The sequence below is a fragment of the Oncorhynchus tshawytscha genome, linkage group LG25, assembly GCF_018296145.1.
Source record: "Oncorhynchus tshawytscha isolate Ot180627B linkage group LG25, Otsh_v2.0, whole genome shotgun sequence".
In the NCBI taxonomy this organism is placed as follows: domain Eukaryota; kingdom Metazoa; phylum Chordata; class Actinopteri; order Salmoniformes; family Salmonidae; genus Oncorhynchus; species Oncorhynchus tshawytscha.
The window spans coordinates 9,147,850-9,164,956 of record NC_056453.1 but is presented as its reverse complement, the minus strand read 5'-3'; the positions used below and the strand labels follow the sequence as shown (position 1 = coordinate 9,164,956).

General features: G+C 39.7%; 1 protein-coding gene across 2 annotated transcripts in view; it reads right to left on the bottom strand.

The window, feature by feature from the left end:
• The window catches only part of LOC112224166 (rab11 family-interacting protein 3), a 90,712-nt gene that overhangs the window by 49,929 nt on the left and 23,676 nt on the right, over window positions 1-17,107 (bottom strand). For both annotated transcript variants that reach the window (XM_024387527.2, XM_024387528.2), the window contains exons 3-4: window positions 11,546-11,622; window positions 2,305-2,477 (exon numbers count right to left, since the gene is read on the bottom strand). In XM_024387527.2, the coding sequence (XP_024243295.1) occupies window positions 2,305-2,477; window positions 11,546-11,622 (250 nt within the window). The remainder of the gene's footprint in view (window positions 1-2,304; window positions 2,478-11,545; window positions 11,623-17,107) is intronic.

Genomic DNA, 17,107 nt, shown 5'->3' with positions numbered 1-17,107 from the left:
CCAAAAGAACGGAAAAGGTTTTCTGTGCAAAATGTCATCAGTTTGACCAGTTGAGAGGAAATAGAAAGCTGTGAAAATTACCCAACATGTTTCTGATAAGATTTCAGTTCGGGTTGGATGCATATTTTACGTGGTTGAAATACCACTTTTTATGGTGCTGATAGAGATAGCACCTCTACAAACGTCCCTAACATTCTCTCAAATGCTGAAAGAAAGAAATCATATTTCTCCACTCCTGTTCCTGAGTCAAAATATACATTTGTGAACCACAACCTGGATTTGGTCCTATGTAGCAACATTTTAAATGGGGTGTTTTACATTGGATAAAAGTAGAGACTCAGAGCTAGAAAATGGTATATTGTTCACTGCAGTTGAGGAACAACGGGAAAGTAATTCTGCTTCGAAAGTTGATAAACTTGTTACCCCACTTTTGAGAAAATGGCCTTTGAATACTTTGGTACACCTACTGGAGATCCCTTCTTTGTCTACACTCATTCAGCATCGTTCACACCCTCTTAAGCTTTAGCGCCACCCCATCTCTTTAAGGATTGTGTGAATCCATGTGTTAAACAGAGTGGGTAATGTAGTTAACAACCAAATATTTAATGACTAAAAGTAGTAGCCTACAGGAAGGAAAAGCTCCAGGTAAAAATACACTTTTGGCCTATATCCTAACCTGACTTTGGTGCAGGTCATGTTGTTCTACACATTACTGTCTCTGGTAAACACAGACTAAATTAAATAAAATCTAAGTTTGTTTGTCACATGCGCAAGATACAGAAGGTGTAAACGGTACAGTGAAATGGTTACTTGCATATGTACATAGGAGCAATATCAAAAACAAAAAGTGTCCAGATAATTATTAGCTGACATTTACCCAGACACACTTGTCTAAATTGATGGATCATGTGAAAGAAATGCTGTAACCACCCCCAGCCACATCTAGCTAAGGGGATGGGTCAATATTGTCTAGACATGTACACATGTTCATGAAATACAATAGATGCCCGTAATCTGTGGTAGAAAGGATTATCAACACATACTGAGCAGTTCACGTTAGACAGAAGCATGCTACATGACAGAAAACTCATCTCCCGGCATGTCCAGCCCATCCATTAGCGCAGCCAATCATGGCGAGCGGGAAGATTCCTGTCTTTTTCAGTGGCTAAACCAACTCGGCTCGTAATTTAACAATTGTATTCGTATTTACAGAGGGAATACAAGTTTGTTATTAAGGGACATGAAAGTTCACAAGTTCTAGAAGGTATTTCTGCCAAAAAACGCATTTTGGTTCAAAAAAAATTAAAAGATGTTCAAATGCTTCTCCTGTGAAGTAGTGATGTGCAACATACGCCTAGCTTCTTGAAACTGGTCACATTTGGTATATAATGTTACTGCAAGAAATGCTTAATTCTGCAGGCTATATGAAAGGTTACAGCCCTAAAGTCAGTGTCTAGATTTCAGTTTCCCATCTGAACAGTAAGCAACAGTTCCCTTGATGTGCCATAGGACTATTTGAAGGCCCTGTCTTGTGACTGTCGAATCTGTATAGCACCTCACAATAATCACACACAAACAACATAGCCAGCACTGCTATCATACTATTTTACCACTTCACCAAATCTTTTGCAAACATTACTTTCACGGCCCTACCTTCTCATTATTTTCAACTCTCCATTTCGTAGCTTTTCTCTTACTGAATTAAACTCTGACATTGTCCCATTTGCCTCAGTGGATCAACATGGACTTTTTCTGCCCTTTCCCAAAAGCACTGAAGCTTATACTCTTATGCACTAATGCCAGATAGCCTGAAAACAATTAAAGATGAATGTCAATGTAGACTATAGATAAAATAGAATTTTACATTTGTATTTTTTATATATTGTTTTCTCTCTTCAAGCTGCCCGCCACACACCCACCCTTCATCCACACAATATTTTATGATCCTAAACCTGCCCTCCCCGTGGATATAACCAGGGGACATGAGTCAACCCGCGCATCACTAACAGTTTCGACCCACTTCTGCCTCAACTGTTTCACCTTGACTTAGCTACAGATGTCATTAAAACATTACCTCAAGGTTAATGTTTATGGTAGTTCTAAGTAGGAGGGGAAGGTGTATCGGGTTAGGGTTTGACTTTGGCCAACGGTATGTGGGTCGGGTTAAGGTTAGAGGTCACGGTCACGGTCAGGACTGACTATTGGACCATGGGCCTGTCCTGAGGAGAAGCAGAAAAAAATGCAAAGGACATGCAGCCCTATGCTCCACATGGAGTAAAGAGGCTTAAGTAAGTCAGAACTGACCTGTTGTGGCTGTCCTCGGGGTCGTGCAGCGTTGCGTCGATGCCACTGTCCGTCTCCACATCCTCGTGCATCTCTGGCTGGACTAGGGCTCCCGAATCTTCGTCGGTGAACATCTCACACTCGCTGTAGGTGCTCTCCGAGCCCAGGTAGGCACTATCCGTCACCTCGTTCTGCTACAGGAGGGAAATAGGAACATTTTAGTAATCTTATTAGATCAAGTTGGGAATCCTCCACAATAGTGGTCCAACGTATCTGGGACAGAGAGAGAGATAAGTGGACATCGTTTAAATTGAGAAATCATTAACAGGTGACTAAAAATAGCAGTATGAGGGCTGGTACAGTAGCTGATATGTGGATGGACTCTATGTATTAGCTAACAAAGAGTAAACACACCCAGTTGAGAGGTGATGACTACATACTGTAGGCTGTATTGTATACTAGTTTGATTGTTACACCCTACTTTTTTCCTAGCTGTAACTTTGCTGACAGACTTGCTGACAAACAGGTAAAAAACCTTACTTGACACCCAGCGTCTTAACAGGGTCATAACCATTTCATAATATGTCATAATAGCTTACACAACTTTTGTCATTACACAGTCTTGACACATTTTTACCTGTTGTGACATACACTACATGACCAAAAATATGTGAACATCGCGCAAGCCATTTTAGCATTTGAATGCTTAAGGTGCCACGCAGATGTGCAAGATCAGGAACAGGTCAACGTGTGAAGCTGGGCACAGTGAGCAGTTTGACAAGGCTACTGATATTCCCTGGGGTTGGTCAAAATGAAAAATAACTTGCAGGTCATTGACTGTCAACACAATTACATGCTTAGTTCAACACTGAAGGAGAGAAAGCATCAGTTCTACATCTGCATGGCTTGCAGATTTTAAGCTGGGTTTCTGTATAGCACTTTGTGACATCGGCTGATGTAAAAACGGGTTTTATAAATACATTTGATTGATTGATCAGTTGTCACAAAAGATGAGGTATTTTCAAAAGGAAGAAAGTCATTTGAGCAAAACATTTGAGTGAATCTGTGATTCGTAACGTTTGAATGCGGCATGGACTGGGAGACTAGTCAGGATCAAGGGAAAGATGAACGGAGCAAAGTACAAAGAAATACTTGATGAGAACGTGGTCCAGAGCGCTCAGGACCTCAGACTGGGGTGAAGGTTCGCCTTACAACAGAACAACAACCCTAAGCACACAGCCAAGTCAACACAGGAGTGGCTTCGGGACAAGTCTCTGAATGTCCTTAAGGACCTCAGGCCGCAGAGGAGGTGAGGGCCTTGGGAGTGTGGTGCCAGGGAAACAACCTCTCACCCCACGTCAACAAAACAAAGGAGCTGATCGTGGACTTCAGGAAACAGCAGAGGGAGCAAGCCCCTATCCACATTGATGGGACTGCAGTGGAGAAGGTGGAAAGCTTCAAGTTCCTTGGTGTACACATCCCTGACCACCTGAAATGGTCCACACACACAGACAGTGTGGTGAAGAAGGCACAACAGCACCTCTTCAACCTTGGGAGGCTGAAGAAATTTGGCTTGGAACCTAAAACCCTCACAAACTTTTACAGGTGCACAATTGAGAGAATTCTGTCGGGCTGTATCACCGCCTGGTACGGCAACTGCACCGCCCGCAACCGCAGGGCTCTCCAGAGGGTGGTGTGGTTTTTATTGGTCACATACACATGGTTAGCAGAGTGTAACGAAATGCTTGTGCTTCTAGTTCGACGGTGCAGCAATATCTAACATGTAATCTAACAATTCCACAACAGCTAACTAATACACAAAAATCTAAGTGACGGAATGGAATAAGTCGACCTGTTGCCACATCAACAATCAATATATATTTCACAGAGATACGCTCTATATTTGTATATGCCCTGCGGATTGTAGAATAAAGATGATGAGTTCAACGGGAAAGTGAGCCTGTCAGGTAGCCTTCATTCTCGCACAGCATCCAGCCTAGCTGACGTGATGCTGTGCAATTCTTCTTATTTCTGACCACATTTTCTGTCATAAACGGTTTTAGACACCGTAATTTTGGCCATCCTACAAGGGTAAAAACAGCAATAACTTTTGAACAGATTATGATAGAGACATGAGGTTTGTTAAAGGATTATGTACACAATTAATGTATTACTTTACCCATTGGTCAAAACAGGTGTTATTTGGACTTTCTAAGTAAGGACCTATAGAATCTGTTAGATTTTTTTCCTAAATTATGTTTTCTCCATTTTATTTTCTCCCGGTTTTATTTTTTATTATTATTATTTTTTTTAGGTTTTCACTCTCAAAAATCACACATATTTAACAGGAAAAACTTCAAAATTGGATGTCCACAACAATACTTTAACCACATCAGGAGACCACTTTTGGTGAAAAATATATATATTTTTATACATTTGTATTTTTGGGTGTAGATACCCTTTAATTCAATTGCAACATCAGAGAGACTTGATTTGTTTGCTAAACAAATTGCCACTGGAGTAACACAAATAATCATGATACCAGGTCGGTATACTTTGTAGATATTTTATTGAGGTTTTTGGGAAAGCCATTCCATCCACAAGAAACCAGTTGTCATTATTAGCATCATCGCTAATAGCTACACAAAGTGGTAGTCAAACAGCACACACAGACGGGCATTCCTGTGTTGCCTCTTCAGAAAATTTAAGGAAAATATGAATCACTGATACATTTTGTCTTATGATAATATTGGTCAAAGTCATACATTTTCCAATAAGTTCAATACATTTAGTCAATCTCCTAGGTTCAACAAATGTTTATATATTGTTGAATTCCGTTTTAATGTCAGGATTTCATAATTCTGTCCATAATTCTCCTCATCATGTAGGTATTATTGGTTTAATAATAATCAAAGTCCATTTAAAAAAGGCGTTGGACTTGATTCAACATGTCAACAAGTTAATAGTGATGGGGGGGGGTGATAGTTACATATCGAGATATTACTGTATGTTTGACAATATGTTTGACAATATTATTTTTGTGCTAGTTGGCTGTACCTGCACTAAAACTTCCATCATAGCTTTTTCTCCATCTTCTATTTAAACAGGGAGCCTATTTGTTTTCCACACTTTTATTTTCATAACTGATCAAAACTAGTTTTCTAATGGCTCACTTTTGTCCCTTTGCAGCAGATATATGGTGAGCAATATGTTTGGAACATGATGAGAGAGCCAAGCCTATGGGTTCGTAGCTTCAACCCCGTAGCACACACACACCAATTGATTAATGGACTGCTGAATGTATTATTTTTTTCTCTTGCTTTGTTTACTCTTTTCAGTATTACAGTATGTCTATCTCTGATAACCTACCCAGTGAAGGGTTGAAAATAGCCCATATATGTAGCCTTAGAAGTAAGGTTAATGAAATCAATAACTTGCTAACATCAGATAACATTCATATTTTAGCCATTTCTGAGACTCACTTAGATAATTCATTTGATGATACAGCAGTAGCAATACAAGGATATAACATCTATAGAAAAGACTGAAATGCTTATGGGGGAGGTGTTGCTGTACATATTCCGAGCCATATCCCTGTCATGCTTAGAGAAGATCTTGTGTCAAGGGTTATTGAAGTGTTGTGGTTGCAGGTTCACTTGGCACATCTAAAGCCTTTTCTTTTGGGGTGTTGCTATAGGCCACCAGGTGCAAACAGTCAGTATCTAAATAATATGTGTGAAATGCTTGATAGTGTATGTGATGTAAACAGAGAGGTTTACTTTCTTGGGGATCTGAATATTGACTGGTTTTCATCAAGCTGTCCGCTCAAGAGGAAGCTTCTTACTGTAACCAATGCCTGTAATCTGGTTCAGGTTATTAATTAACCTACCAGGGTGTTTACAAACACTACAGGAACAAGATCATCCACATGTATTGATCACATTTTTACTAATACTGGTAGAACTTAGTTCTAAAGCTGCATCCATGCCCATTGGATGCAGTGATCCCAATATAGTGACTATATCCAGGAAAGCCAAAGTTCCAACAGCTGGGCCTAAAATAGTGTATAAGAGCTCATACAAAATATTTTTCTCTGACTCTTATGTAGATGTTACAAATATTTGGTGGTCTGAGGTGATTAATGAGGAGCATCCAGATGCTGCACTTGATGAATTTATGAAATTGATTTTCCAATTATTGATAAACATGCACCTGTTAAGAAACAGACTGTTAGAACTGTTAAGGCTCCATGGATTAATGAGGAATTGAAAAACTGTATGGTTGAAAGAGATGGGGCAAAAGGAGTGGCTAAAAAGTCTGACTGGCTTACTTACTGCAAATTGAGAAATTATGTGACTAACCCCCCAAAAAGAAGAAACTGTATTATGAAGCCAAGATCAATGATATAAAAAATGATGGGAAAAAAACGTTGGAGTATTTTAAATCAAATTATGGGCAGAAAGACAAATTCAACTCCATCTTTCATCAAATCAGATGACTTATTCATTACAAAACCATTTGATGTTGCCAATTATTTTAATTATTATTTCATTGGCAAAGTGGGCAAACTTAGGCAGGAAATGCCAACAACGACCAGTGAGCAAAAGTATTAATGCATAAAAAACAAATCATGAAAGAAAAGCATTGCAAGTTTTAATTTTTAAAAGTTAGTGTGGGAGAGGTGTAAAAATTACTGTTATCGATCAATAATGACAATCCTGGCATTGACAACTTAGATAGAAAGCTATAGAGGATGGTGGCTGACTCTATAGCCACTCCTATCTGTCATATTTTTAATCTGAGCCTTGAGGAAAGTCTATGTCCTCTGGAGGGAAGCCAAAGTAATTCCGCTACCCAAGAGTGGTAAAGTGGCCTTTAAATGATTCTAACAGCAGACCAAGAAGCTTGCCACCAGCTCTTAGCAAAAAATGGTGTTTAACCGAATACAATGTTATTTCTCTGTAAACAAATTAACAAATGACTGATGATTGGTTGAAATAAATTAAAAAGAAGAAAATTGTGGGAGCTGTAGTGTTAGATTTCAGTGAAGCCTTCGATATTATTGACCATAACCTGTTGTTGAAAAAACATATATGTTATGGCTTTTCAACCTCTGCCATATCGTGGGTTCAGAGCTATCAATTTAAAAGAACTCAGAGGATTTTATTTAATGGAAGCTTCTCAAATGTCAAACATGTAAAGTGTGGTGTACCACAGGGCAGCTCTCTAGGCCCTCTACTCTTTTCTATTTTTACGAATGAACTGCCATTGGCATTAAACACAGCATATGTGTCCATGTATAATGCTGATTCAACCATTTAAGCATCAGCAACCACACCTAATGAAGTAACTCAAACCATTAACGAAGAGTTGCAGTCTGTTTTGTAATGGGTGGCCAGCAATAAACTGATCCTGAACATCTCTAAAACTAAGAGCATTGTCTTTGGTACAAATCATTCCTTAAGATTTAGACCTCAGCTGAATCTGGAAATGAACGGTATGGCGGCTGTTGAACAAGTTGAGAAGACTAAATTACTTGGCGTTACCTTAGATTGTAAACTGTCATGGTCAAAACATATACAGTTGGAGTCGGAAGTTTACATACACCTTAGCCAAATACATTAAAACTTAGTTTTTCACAATTCCTGGCATTTAATCCTAGTAAAAATTACCTTATGATCACCACTTAATTTTAAGAATGTGAAATGTCAGAATAATAGTAGAGAGAATGATTTATTTCAGATTTTATTTCCTTCATCACATTCCCAGTGGGTCAGAAGTTTACATACACTCAATTAGTATTTGGTAGCATTGCATTTAAATTGTTTACTTGGGTCAAATGTTTCGGAAAGCCTTCCACAAGTTTCCACAACAACAAGTTGGGTGAATTTTGGCTAATTCCTCCTGACAGAGCTGGTGTAACTGAATCAGGTTTGCAGGCTTCCTCGCTCGCACACACTTTTTCAGTTCTGCCAACAAATGTTCTCTAGGATTGAGGTCAGGGCTTTGTGAAGCCAACTCCAATACCTTGACTTTGTTGTCCTTAAGCCATTTTTCCACAACTTTGGAAGTACGCTTGGGGTCGTTGTCCATTTGGAAGACCCATTTGCGACCAAGCTCTAACTTCCTGACTGTCTTGAGATGTGGCTTCAATATATCCACATAATGTTCCCTCCTCATGATGCCATCTATTTTGTGAAGTGCACCAGTCCCTCCTGCAGCAAAGCACCCCCACAACATGATGCTGCCACCCCCGTGCTTCACGGTTGGGATGGTGTTCATCGGCTTCCAAGCCTCCCCCTTTTCCTCCAAACATAACGATGGTCATTATGGCTGAACAGACATTTCTCCAAAAAGTACAATCTTTGCCCCCATGTGCAGTTGCAAACCGTAGTCTGGCTTTTATTTGGCGGCTTTGGAGCAGTGGATTCTTCCTTGCTGAGCGGCATTTCAGGTTATGTCGATATAGGACTTGTTTTACTGTGGATATAGATACTTATGTACCTGTTTCCTCCAGCATCTTCACAAGGTCCTTTGCTATTGTTCTGGGGTTGATTTGCACTTTTCGCATCAAAGTACGTTCATCTCTAGGAGACCGAACACGTCTGCTTCCTGAGCGGTATGACGGCTGCGTGGTCCCATGGTGTTGATACTTGCGTACTATTGTTTGTACAGATGAATGTGGTACCTTCAGGCGTTTAGAAATTGCTCCCAAGGATGAACCAGACTTGGAGGAGGTCTACAATATTTTTTCTGAGGTCTTGGCTGATTTCTTTTGATTTTCCCATAATGTTAAGCAGAGGCACTGAGTTTGAAGGTAGGCCTTGAAATACATCCACCGGTACACCTCCAATTGACTCAAATGATGTCAATTAGCCTATCAGAAGCTTCTAAAGCCATGACATAATTTTCTGGAATTTTCCAAGCTGTTTAAAGGCACAGTCAACTTAGTGTCTGTAAACCTTTGACCCACTGGAATAGTGATACAGTGAATTATAAGTGAAATAATCTGTCTGTAAACAATTTTGTGAAAAATTACTTGTGTCACGCACAAAGTAGATGTCCTAACCGACTTGCCAAAACTATAGTTTGTTAACAAGAAATTTGTGGAGTGGTTGAAAAACAAATTTTAATGACTACAACCTAAGCTTATGTAAACTTCCGACTTCAAATGTATATTCAATGGTTGTAAAGATGGGGAAAGGCCTGTCCTTCATAAAGAGTTGCTCTGCTTTTTTGACACCACACTCCAAAAAGGAAGTTCTGCAGGCTCTAGTTTTATCTAATCTTGATTATTGTCCCGTCATGTGCTCCAGTGCTGAAAGGAAAGACTTAGTTAAGCTGCACATTCTGCTCTTCATTGTAATCAGAAGGCTGATATAAATACTATGCAAGCCAGTCTCTCTTTGCTAAGAGTTGAGGAGAGACTGACTGCATCACTTCATCTTTTTATAAAAGACTAGCCACCAGGGTTCTTTTCATAGTCCCCAAATCCAAAACAAAATTCAAGAAAGTGTACAGTATTATATAGAGCCCTTATTGCATGGAACTTCCTTCAATCGCATTCTGCTCAAATAAACAGCAAACCTGCTTCCAAAAAAAAGATAAAGCAACACCTCAATGCACAATGCCTCTCCCCTATTTGACCTAGATAGTTTGTGTGTATGCATTGATATGTAGGCTTCGTGTGCCTTTTACATTTTTTTATGTAGTTCTATCCTTGAGCAGTTCTTGTCTATTGATGTTTTGTATTATTTCATGCTGTATTATGTTTCAAGTTTTGTGTGGACCCCGAGAAAGAATAGATGCTGCTTTTGCAATAGCTAATGGGGATCCTAATAAAATACCAAATACATCTAATGGCAAAAAAAATCACAGTATCGAACCGCAATACAGTGCATGCGGAAAGAATTCAAACCCCTTGACTTTTCCCAAAAAAACGTACGTACGTTACACCTTATTCTAAAATGGATAAAAAAATGTATTTCCCTCATCAATCTACACACAATACCCCAATAATATGAATTCATAAAAAAACTGAAATGTCACATTTACAGTGGGGCAAAAAAGTATTTAGTCAGCCACAGACATTTCGGAATATCTACATAGGTGTACAGAGGCCCATTATCAGCAACCATCACACCTGTGTTCCAATGGCACGTTGTGTTAGCTAATCCATGTTTATAATTTTAAAAGGCTAACTGATCATTAGAAAACCCTTTTGCAATTATGTTAGCACAGCTGAAAACTGTAGTCCTGATTGAAGAAGCAATAAAACTGGCCTTCTTTAGACTAGTTGAGTATCTGTAGCATCAGCATTTGTGGGTTCAATTACAGGCTCAATCTGACCAGAAACAAATAACTTTCTTCTGAAACGCATGTCTATTCTTGTTCTGAGAAATGAATGCTATTCCATGAGAGAAATTGCCAAGAGATTTCCTCTGTCCAGTGTCTGTGTTCTTTTGCCCGTCTTAATCTTTTCTTTTTATTGGCCAGTCTGAGATATGGCTTTTTCTTTGCAACTCTGCCTAGAAGGCCAGCATCCCGGAGTCGCCTCTTTACTGTTGACGTTGAGACGGGTGTTTTGTGTGTACTATTAGGCACCATACAGTGCACTCATACTAGAGTGATCGAAGCAAACTGATGGAATAACAGTCGAAAGAAAAGGTTTAATCTTGTGGAGGCAGCAGAAAGATTTAATAAATAGTCAAAGTCCACGCACGAGATGAGCCAAGAATTTCAGATATGTTCACCGCAGCTGAAAAAACACAATAGAATACATGTGACCAGAGACTCTAACCATTCAATATTTGGTTGAAAGAAAAATACGATGTGAAAATTCTGCCAGATGTCATTGGACCCTGTGCCAAACCGTAGTGTTCAGCATGCGGAATATTCACAGAGTGGTAAGGATAGCTTTGCTGGCCACTTGCTGATTACTGTGGAATGAGTGAGGGCGCAGAGAGTTCAGCCAGGGAACTCTGTATGCAAAGGGACAATGGTAACAGCACAACTGGACCACACAAGGTCATAATATATTACAAATGGGCAGTCACAGTGGTATACCATGCTATACCACTATACAGGACTGCTCATTCACATTAGACCACCCTGGCCCATATCATGCTGCTTTATGTAGGGGGGTTCATTGATATTCTGTGCAGTCACACTGCTATTATAATGTATGTGTTGAGTGGTCATATTTCCAGCAGTAACTGTAATGTAACCAATAACTGTGATGATATCCAATGACATCACCTACCTCATCGTACTCCTCTGGGCAGCCCACTGCTCCGTCCCCTGGGCTGAAGTGCACATCATAGAGCTGGGGCTCTGTACCTGCAAACACATACAGAACAAAGTCAACACAATGCTATTGTAAAGACAATATGCCACGAAAACAATAGAACACTGCCACTACACAGACGTAATTAGGTAAGCAGAGTAAATATGGTCCACTCAAAGTAAACAAAGATTTAAGTTAGTGCAGTGGTATTCACATTTTTTGTCTTGTGACAACACTCCAAATCTAATGACACAACCATAGGCGGAAATCCCAGGGGGGACAGGGGGGACACGACCCCTCCATCCTGGGAAAAGTATGATTTGTCCCCTCCAATATATCACTGTAAACATAACAATGTAATTTCAATAATATTAATAATACGCAATGAAAGCACTTGAGCTGATTATAGACACTTAATAGAGCGTTTTTAAGTTTCAAAAGATTGCGACCCCCGCCCTTTGCCTCACAATGGTTTGATCCACTGCCAGTTCCTTATCTGGCAGGTAACAGAGGGTTCGTATCTACCTTCTGAAAGGCACTCAATGCACGTAATTGACGTGAGGTTAATCCAGTCAATCGCGCCATAGCAATGTTATTTTTTTTTATGTTGGCAGGGTTTACACACACACACTAGCTGAATTTGCAGAGCTAGCGGGTAAACATTAACTATTAAGCTAGCTAGTACCTATTCCATTTATGTGGCGTCGTCAAATCTTTGCTATCGTCAGTTTATTCCAAGATCAGCATGCAGCTGTAGTGCTTCAAAGTCCCTGTGATAAGGTTAGCGATAAATTGAACTCCCAACTGAACAGAACTACACTCTCTTCTACCATTGTCTTAAATATCTTTAATGGTCTCGTTGCAAAAACTAAATTGTCGCTATGGGACTTTGAAGCACGTGTGCTGATCTTGGAGTAAACTGACAATAGCAAAGATTATAGCAAACGCCACAGAAATGGAATTGGTGCTCGCTAGCTTTGCAAATTCAGCTATTGTTGGAAGCCAGCCAATATGAAACAAACTATATTAAAATTACAAAAGGTTGCAGCATATGTTGTGTAAATGGTGAACTCATACAGCTGTCAACACTTGTCACTGCAATCCGTTTCACATTTGCTAGCTACCTTTTAGATCGAAGCCCATATAGAATTATAGAAAATAAGATGTGTTTGTGCAGCTAGCCAGCCTGCCAGGTACAAAAATGTCAGTAAAAAGTATTTTTCAGTACACCAAAACACAAAGCAAGAACCCTAGTAGCCTAACACTAGTTGATAAAACTAGTCGATCACTATAGGGCAGAATATTTAAGTGTTGGATGGTGTGGAGGTTCAGTTTGGCGACCGTTTTGACCAGGACAGTCTAAACATTCTGTAAAAGTTGGAAAGAGTGCTTCTCATGGGGGAGTTGGATGAGTCTCTAGATCAGTACCCTGAGCTGAAAATAGATTCTCTTTCAGTGCAGTTGCCTCTCTTTCGCAACAAATACCCCTGTAGCAGCAGTTGAGAGGCAGCAGAGGTCCTCAGGAGGCTTCCAGTGGAGGTGCGGGGGTTGGTTGACCAAGTTGAGGTGCTGATCAGAATTTTGTCTGTAATGTACATAAAGACAGGCTGGACAGTCTTGAGGGAAAATATCTGCTAGCAATTTGTTGGATCCATTGAAACCCCCAAACATTTTGTTCAGTAGTGTGTATAGTGTGTATAGCAGTGGTTCTCAACCTTTTTTGAGTACTGGAACCCCTGCATATTTTGAGGAAAGGCAGGCAAGGTTTTGAGTGGTCCTCAGGGACCTACACCCCCTCTATATTATATGTAAAGTTAGTGGAATCCTTGTGCTGAATACGTTCATTACACTTTTCTATTTCATGGACCCCTTGCCATTACACCAGGGACCCCTAGGGGTCCACCTACCCTGTTTGAGAACCCCTGGTGTATAGTATGATATTTGTTATTTTGTTTAGTAGTTTTTAGTACATGACAGTACACTGACTAATTATTTATTTTATTTTATTTAAAATTGCATACTTTGCCGGGGTGGCAGGGTAGCCTAGTGGTTAGAGAGTTGGACTAGTAACCGAAAGGTTGCAAGTTCAAATCCCCGAGCTGATAAGGTACAAATCTGTCGTTCTGCCCCTGAACAGGCAGTTAACCTACTAGGCTGTCATTGAAAATAAGAATTTGTTCTTAACTGACTTGCCTAGTAAAAATTATTATTATTTTTTTAATAAATAGCTGTTGTTTGAAGAGTTGAGACACTGACTGAACAATAACTAAGTATTTCTGAAGGATATTTTGGTTGATTTGTTTGGGTTTTTCATTTAAGTAGTTATCTTGCTTTTACAACTGTACTTAATCTGAGCGTTTTGTTCTTGTAAAGATGTTGTAATAGACTCAGTGGCACATATTTAATGACTATATAAATTAATCAGAAAAAGTTAAATAAAAAGGTCAGTTCAATGCGTGGACCAACTTTGTGATGGTTCTCAATGGAGATTCTTTGAGATGAGATCGCACCATGTTCATTGTATTTATGAAACCTGCAACCCCATACAGTGTACAGTACCATTACCACCTACAGGCCTTGCTTGGTATTGCTGGTTGTAAATACAAATACCTGCATACATACTGGACTGATATGGAACACTGCTATAACTATTATTAGTAGTAGTATTATAATGATTTAAACATTTTAACAAGTTGGGACAACATTTCATTTAACTACTGTACCTATCAATTATCCAGTAGTAGTAATTATGGTTCCTCAATATACATTTAACATATTACAACATAGGCTATGTGTTACAGCACTACTTTTGGTGTCTCCCTCAGGAATTGCTCTTGAGAAAATTTCATGTAATTGTCCCCTCCAAAGTTGATATCAGATTTTTGCCCCTGGACACAACCTTATATTTTCAACAAATAACCACAATGAAAAGAATTATCAAAATGAAAAGAAGCCAACATATACATTTTCTGAGATTAAGGAATCTCATTTTTCCAAATATCTTTCTCAAAAACGTTTTTATATTGTCCAATACAATAATCTGGATTCTTAATTTTTGGATTAAAAAAATAAATTATAATTATAATTTTAGCAACCCCGACTTTGAAAATCACAGAATGAAAGAATGAAAAATAGGCTGCATTGTGTTTAAGCCAAGTGAATAAAAAAAGGATTTCAGCTTTTTTATTACAAGTGCAAACTTTAAAAGTATACACAAGTATACGAAATATTAGGAACACCTTCCTAATATTGAGTATCCCACCCTTTTTTCCCTCAGAACAGCCTCAATTCGCCAGGGCATGGACTCTCAAAAGCATTCAACAGGGATGCTGGCCCATGTTGACTCCACTGCTTCCCACAGTTCTGTCAAGCAGAGTATATCTTAGCAGAGTTGAGCTGTTGGAAATTTCGCTCCTCACTCCACATCCTTTCCAACTGCGCTGCTAAAAACCCCTCCTCGCTCACAGGAAATAAAACTGCCACTCAAAATTTGCTCAATTCATTAAAATCACCATTTAACACCCACCTATTTTTGTGACTACCTGGACAAACAATTTGGTTTTGAAGTATTGAAAACAAACCATATGATTGGAATACAAAGTATTTGAATAAACATGAAAAGGTGACTGTAAAAAAGCACTCATCATTTCAAATAGGCTACATGTGTTAAACAGCACATGAACACTAAATAGGTCAGGAGCTAGACAGGTAGCCTAAGAAGGAGCCTATTATTTAAATTCTATAGTCTACAACTAAATATATTGTGAAGCATGGGACCAGCAGCATACCACCCTGCATTCCACTCCTGGCTTGCTTCTGAAGCTAAGTAGGGTTAGTCTGGTCAGTCCCTGGATGGGAGACCAGATGTTGCTGAAAGTGGTGTTGGGGGGCCAGTAGGAGGCACCCTTTCCCCCGGTCTAAAAAAATATTCCAGTGTTTGGGGACATTGCTTTGTGTAGGGTTCTGTTTTTCGGATGGGATGTTTAAACAGGTGTCCTGACTCTCTGTGGTCACTAAAGCTCCCATGGCACTTATTGTAGGGGTGCTAACCCCGGTGTCCTGGCTAAATTCCCAATCTGGCCTTCACACCATCATGGCCACCTAATCATCCCCAATTTGCTCATTCCTCTCCCCTGTAACTATTCCCTTAGGTCGTTGCTGTAAATGAGAACATGTTCTCAGGCAATTTACCTGGCAAAATATGTGAGTGCAAAACACTAGGCTGGCAGGATCATTATTAGCATCTGTCTACAGTGCCTTTGAATTAACTTTTAGTAACACGAGTTTGGCCAAAGTCTGTGGCTTCTCAGCAGCTTTTACCCCCAAGGCATGAGACTCCTGAACAGGCAATCAAATGGCTACCTGGACTATTTGCATTGTGTCCCGCCACCCCCCAACCCCCTTTTTTACACTGCTGCTACTCTCTGTTTATCATCTATGCATAGTCACTTTAACTAGACCTACATGTACATATTACCTCAATTGCCCCCGCACATTGACTCTGCACAGGTACCACCTGTACATAGCCTCGCTACTGTTATTTTCACAGTAATTTAACCTTTCTTTTTTTTCTTTACTTATCAATTGTTTACCTAATACCTATTTTTTCCTTAAAAATTGCACTGTTGGTTAGGGCTTGTAAGTAAGTAAGGCTTGTAAGTAAGCATTTCACTGTAAGGTCTACTACACCTGTTGTATTCAGAGCACGTGACAAATAAACTTTGATTTGATTTAATTTGATTCAGGCTCATGCGATGATGCCTGGAGAGCAGTCCAGCAGTCGAGAATACCCTCTCCATGCTTGCAGAGCCACTGGGGAAGCTAAACACCCTTAGAGCCACTCTTGCAAGGTGGGGCAGGGATATGGAGTTTTTCTTTTTCTTTAGGTAGGCCTATTATTTTTATGCAAAATAATCCTATCGAAACAGAATGTTCCTTCAGGCATATTGGGCCAGATTCAATGCTAGTTAGCCTATTGTATAGATAACAGAAAGAAAATGAACAAAACTTTAAGAGATCTGATTTTTTGTTTAGAAATACTTTGTTACAATGACACACTTAGCTAGCTACCCACCTCATTCCTTTCTGTTAGCATGTGCACGTAGTACACCATCATCCTATCGGGATACGTGTCTTTAGTTTTCAGATCCCACAATGATTCTTTAGTTGTGGATTTTACATCACCGCACTCCCTCTCTTGGTCCTCATCTTTGTAAGTCACCTTGATTTTGCGCCTATGTTTTTTTAATCAGTTCTTTATGAAAATATTTTGAGACCTCCATGACTATAGCTAAAGCAAGGGGCTATAGAAGCACACAAGTAGCCTACAAATGCATGCTGGGCCGGGCATGCCCTGAGCTCGTGGAATGAGCGCTACTGGAGCAAAATTGGAACAGGCGAGAAGGCTGACACGTTTGGAAACTTGCTCCGCTCTCTAGTAAAATTAGGCACGCTCTGCTACGCGCTTACTACGCTCCACTCACATACTCTGGTGTCAAGTTGGCTGGATGTCCTTTGGGGGCTGAAGAAATTTGGCTT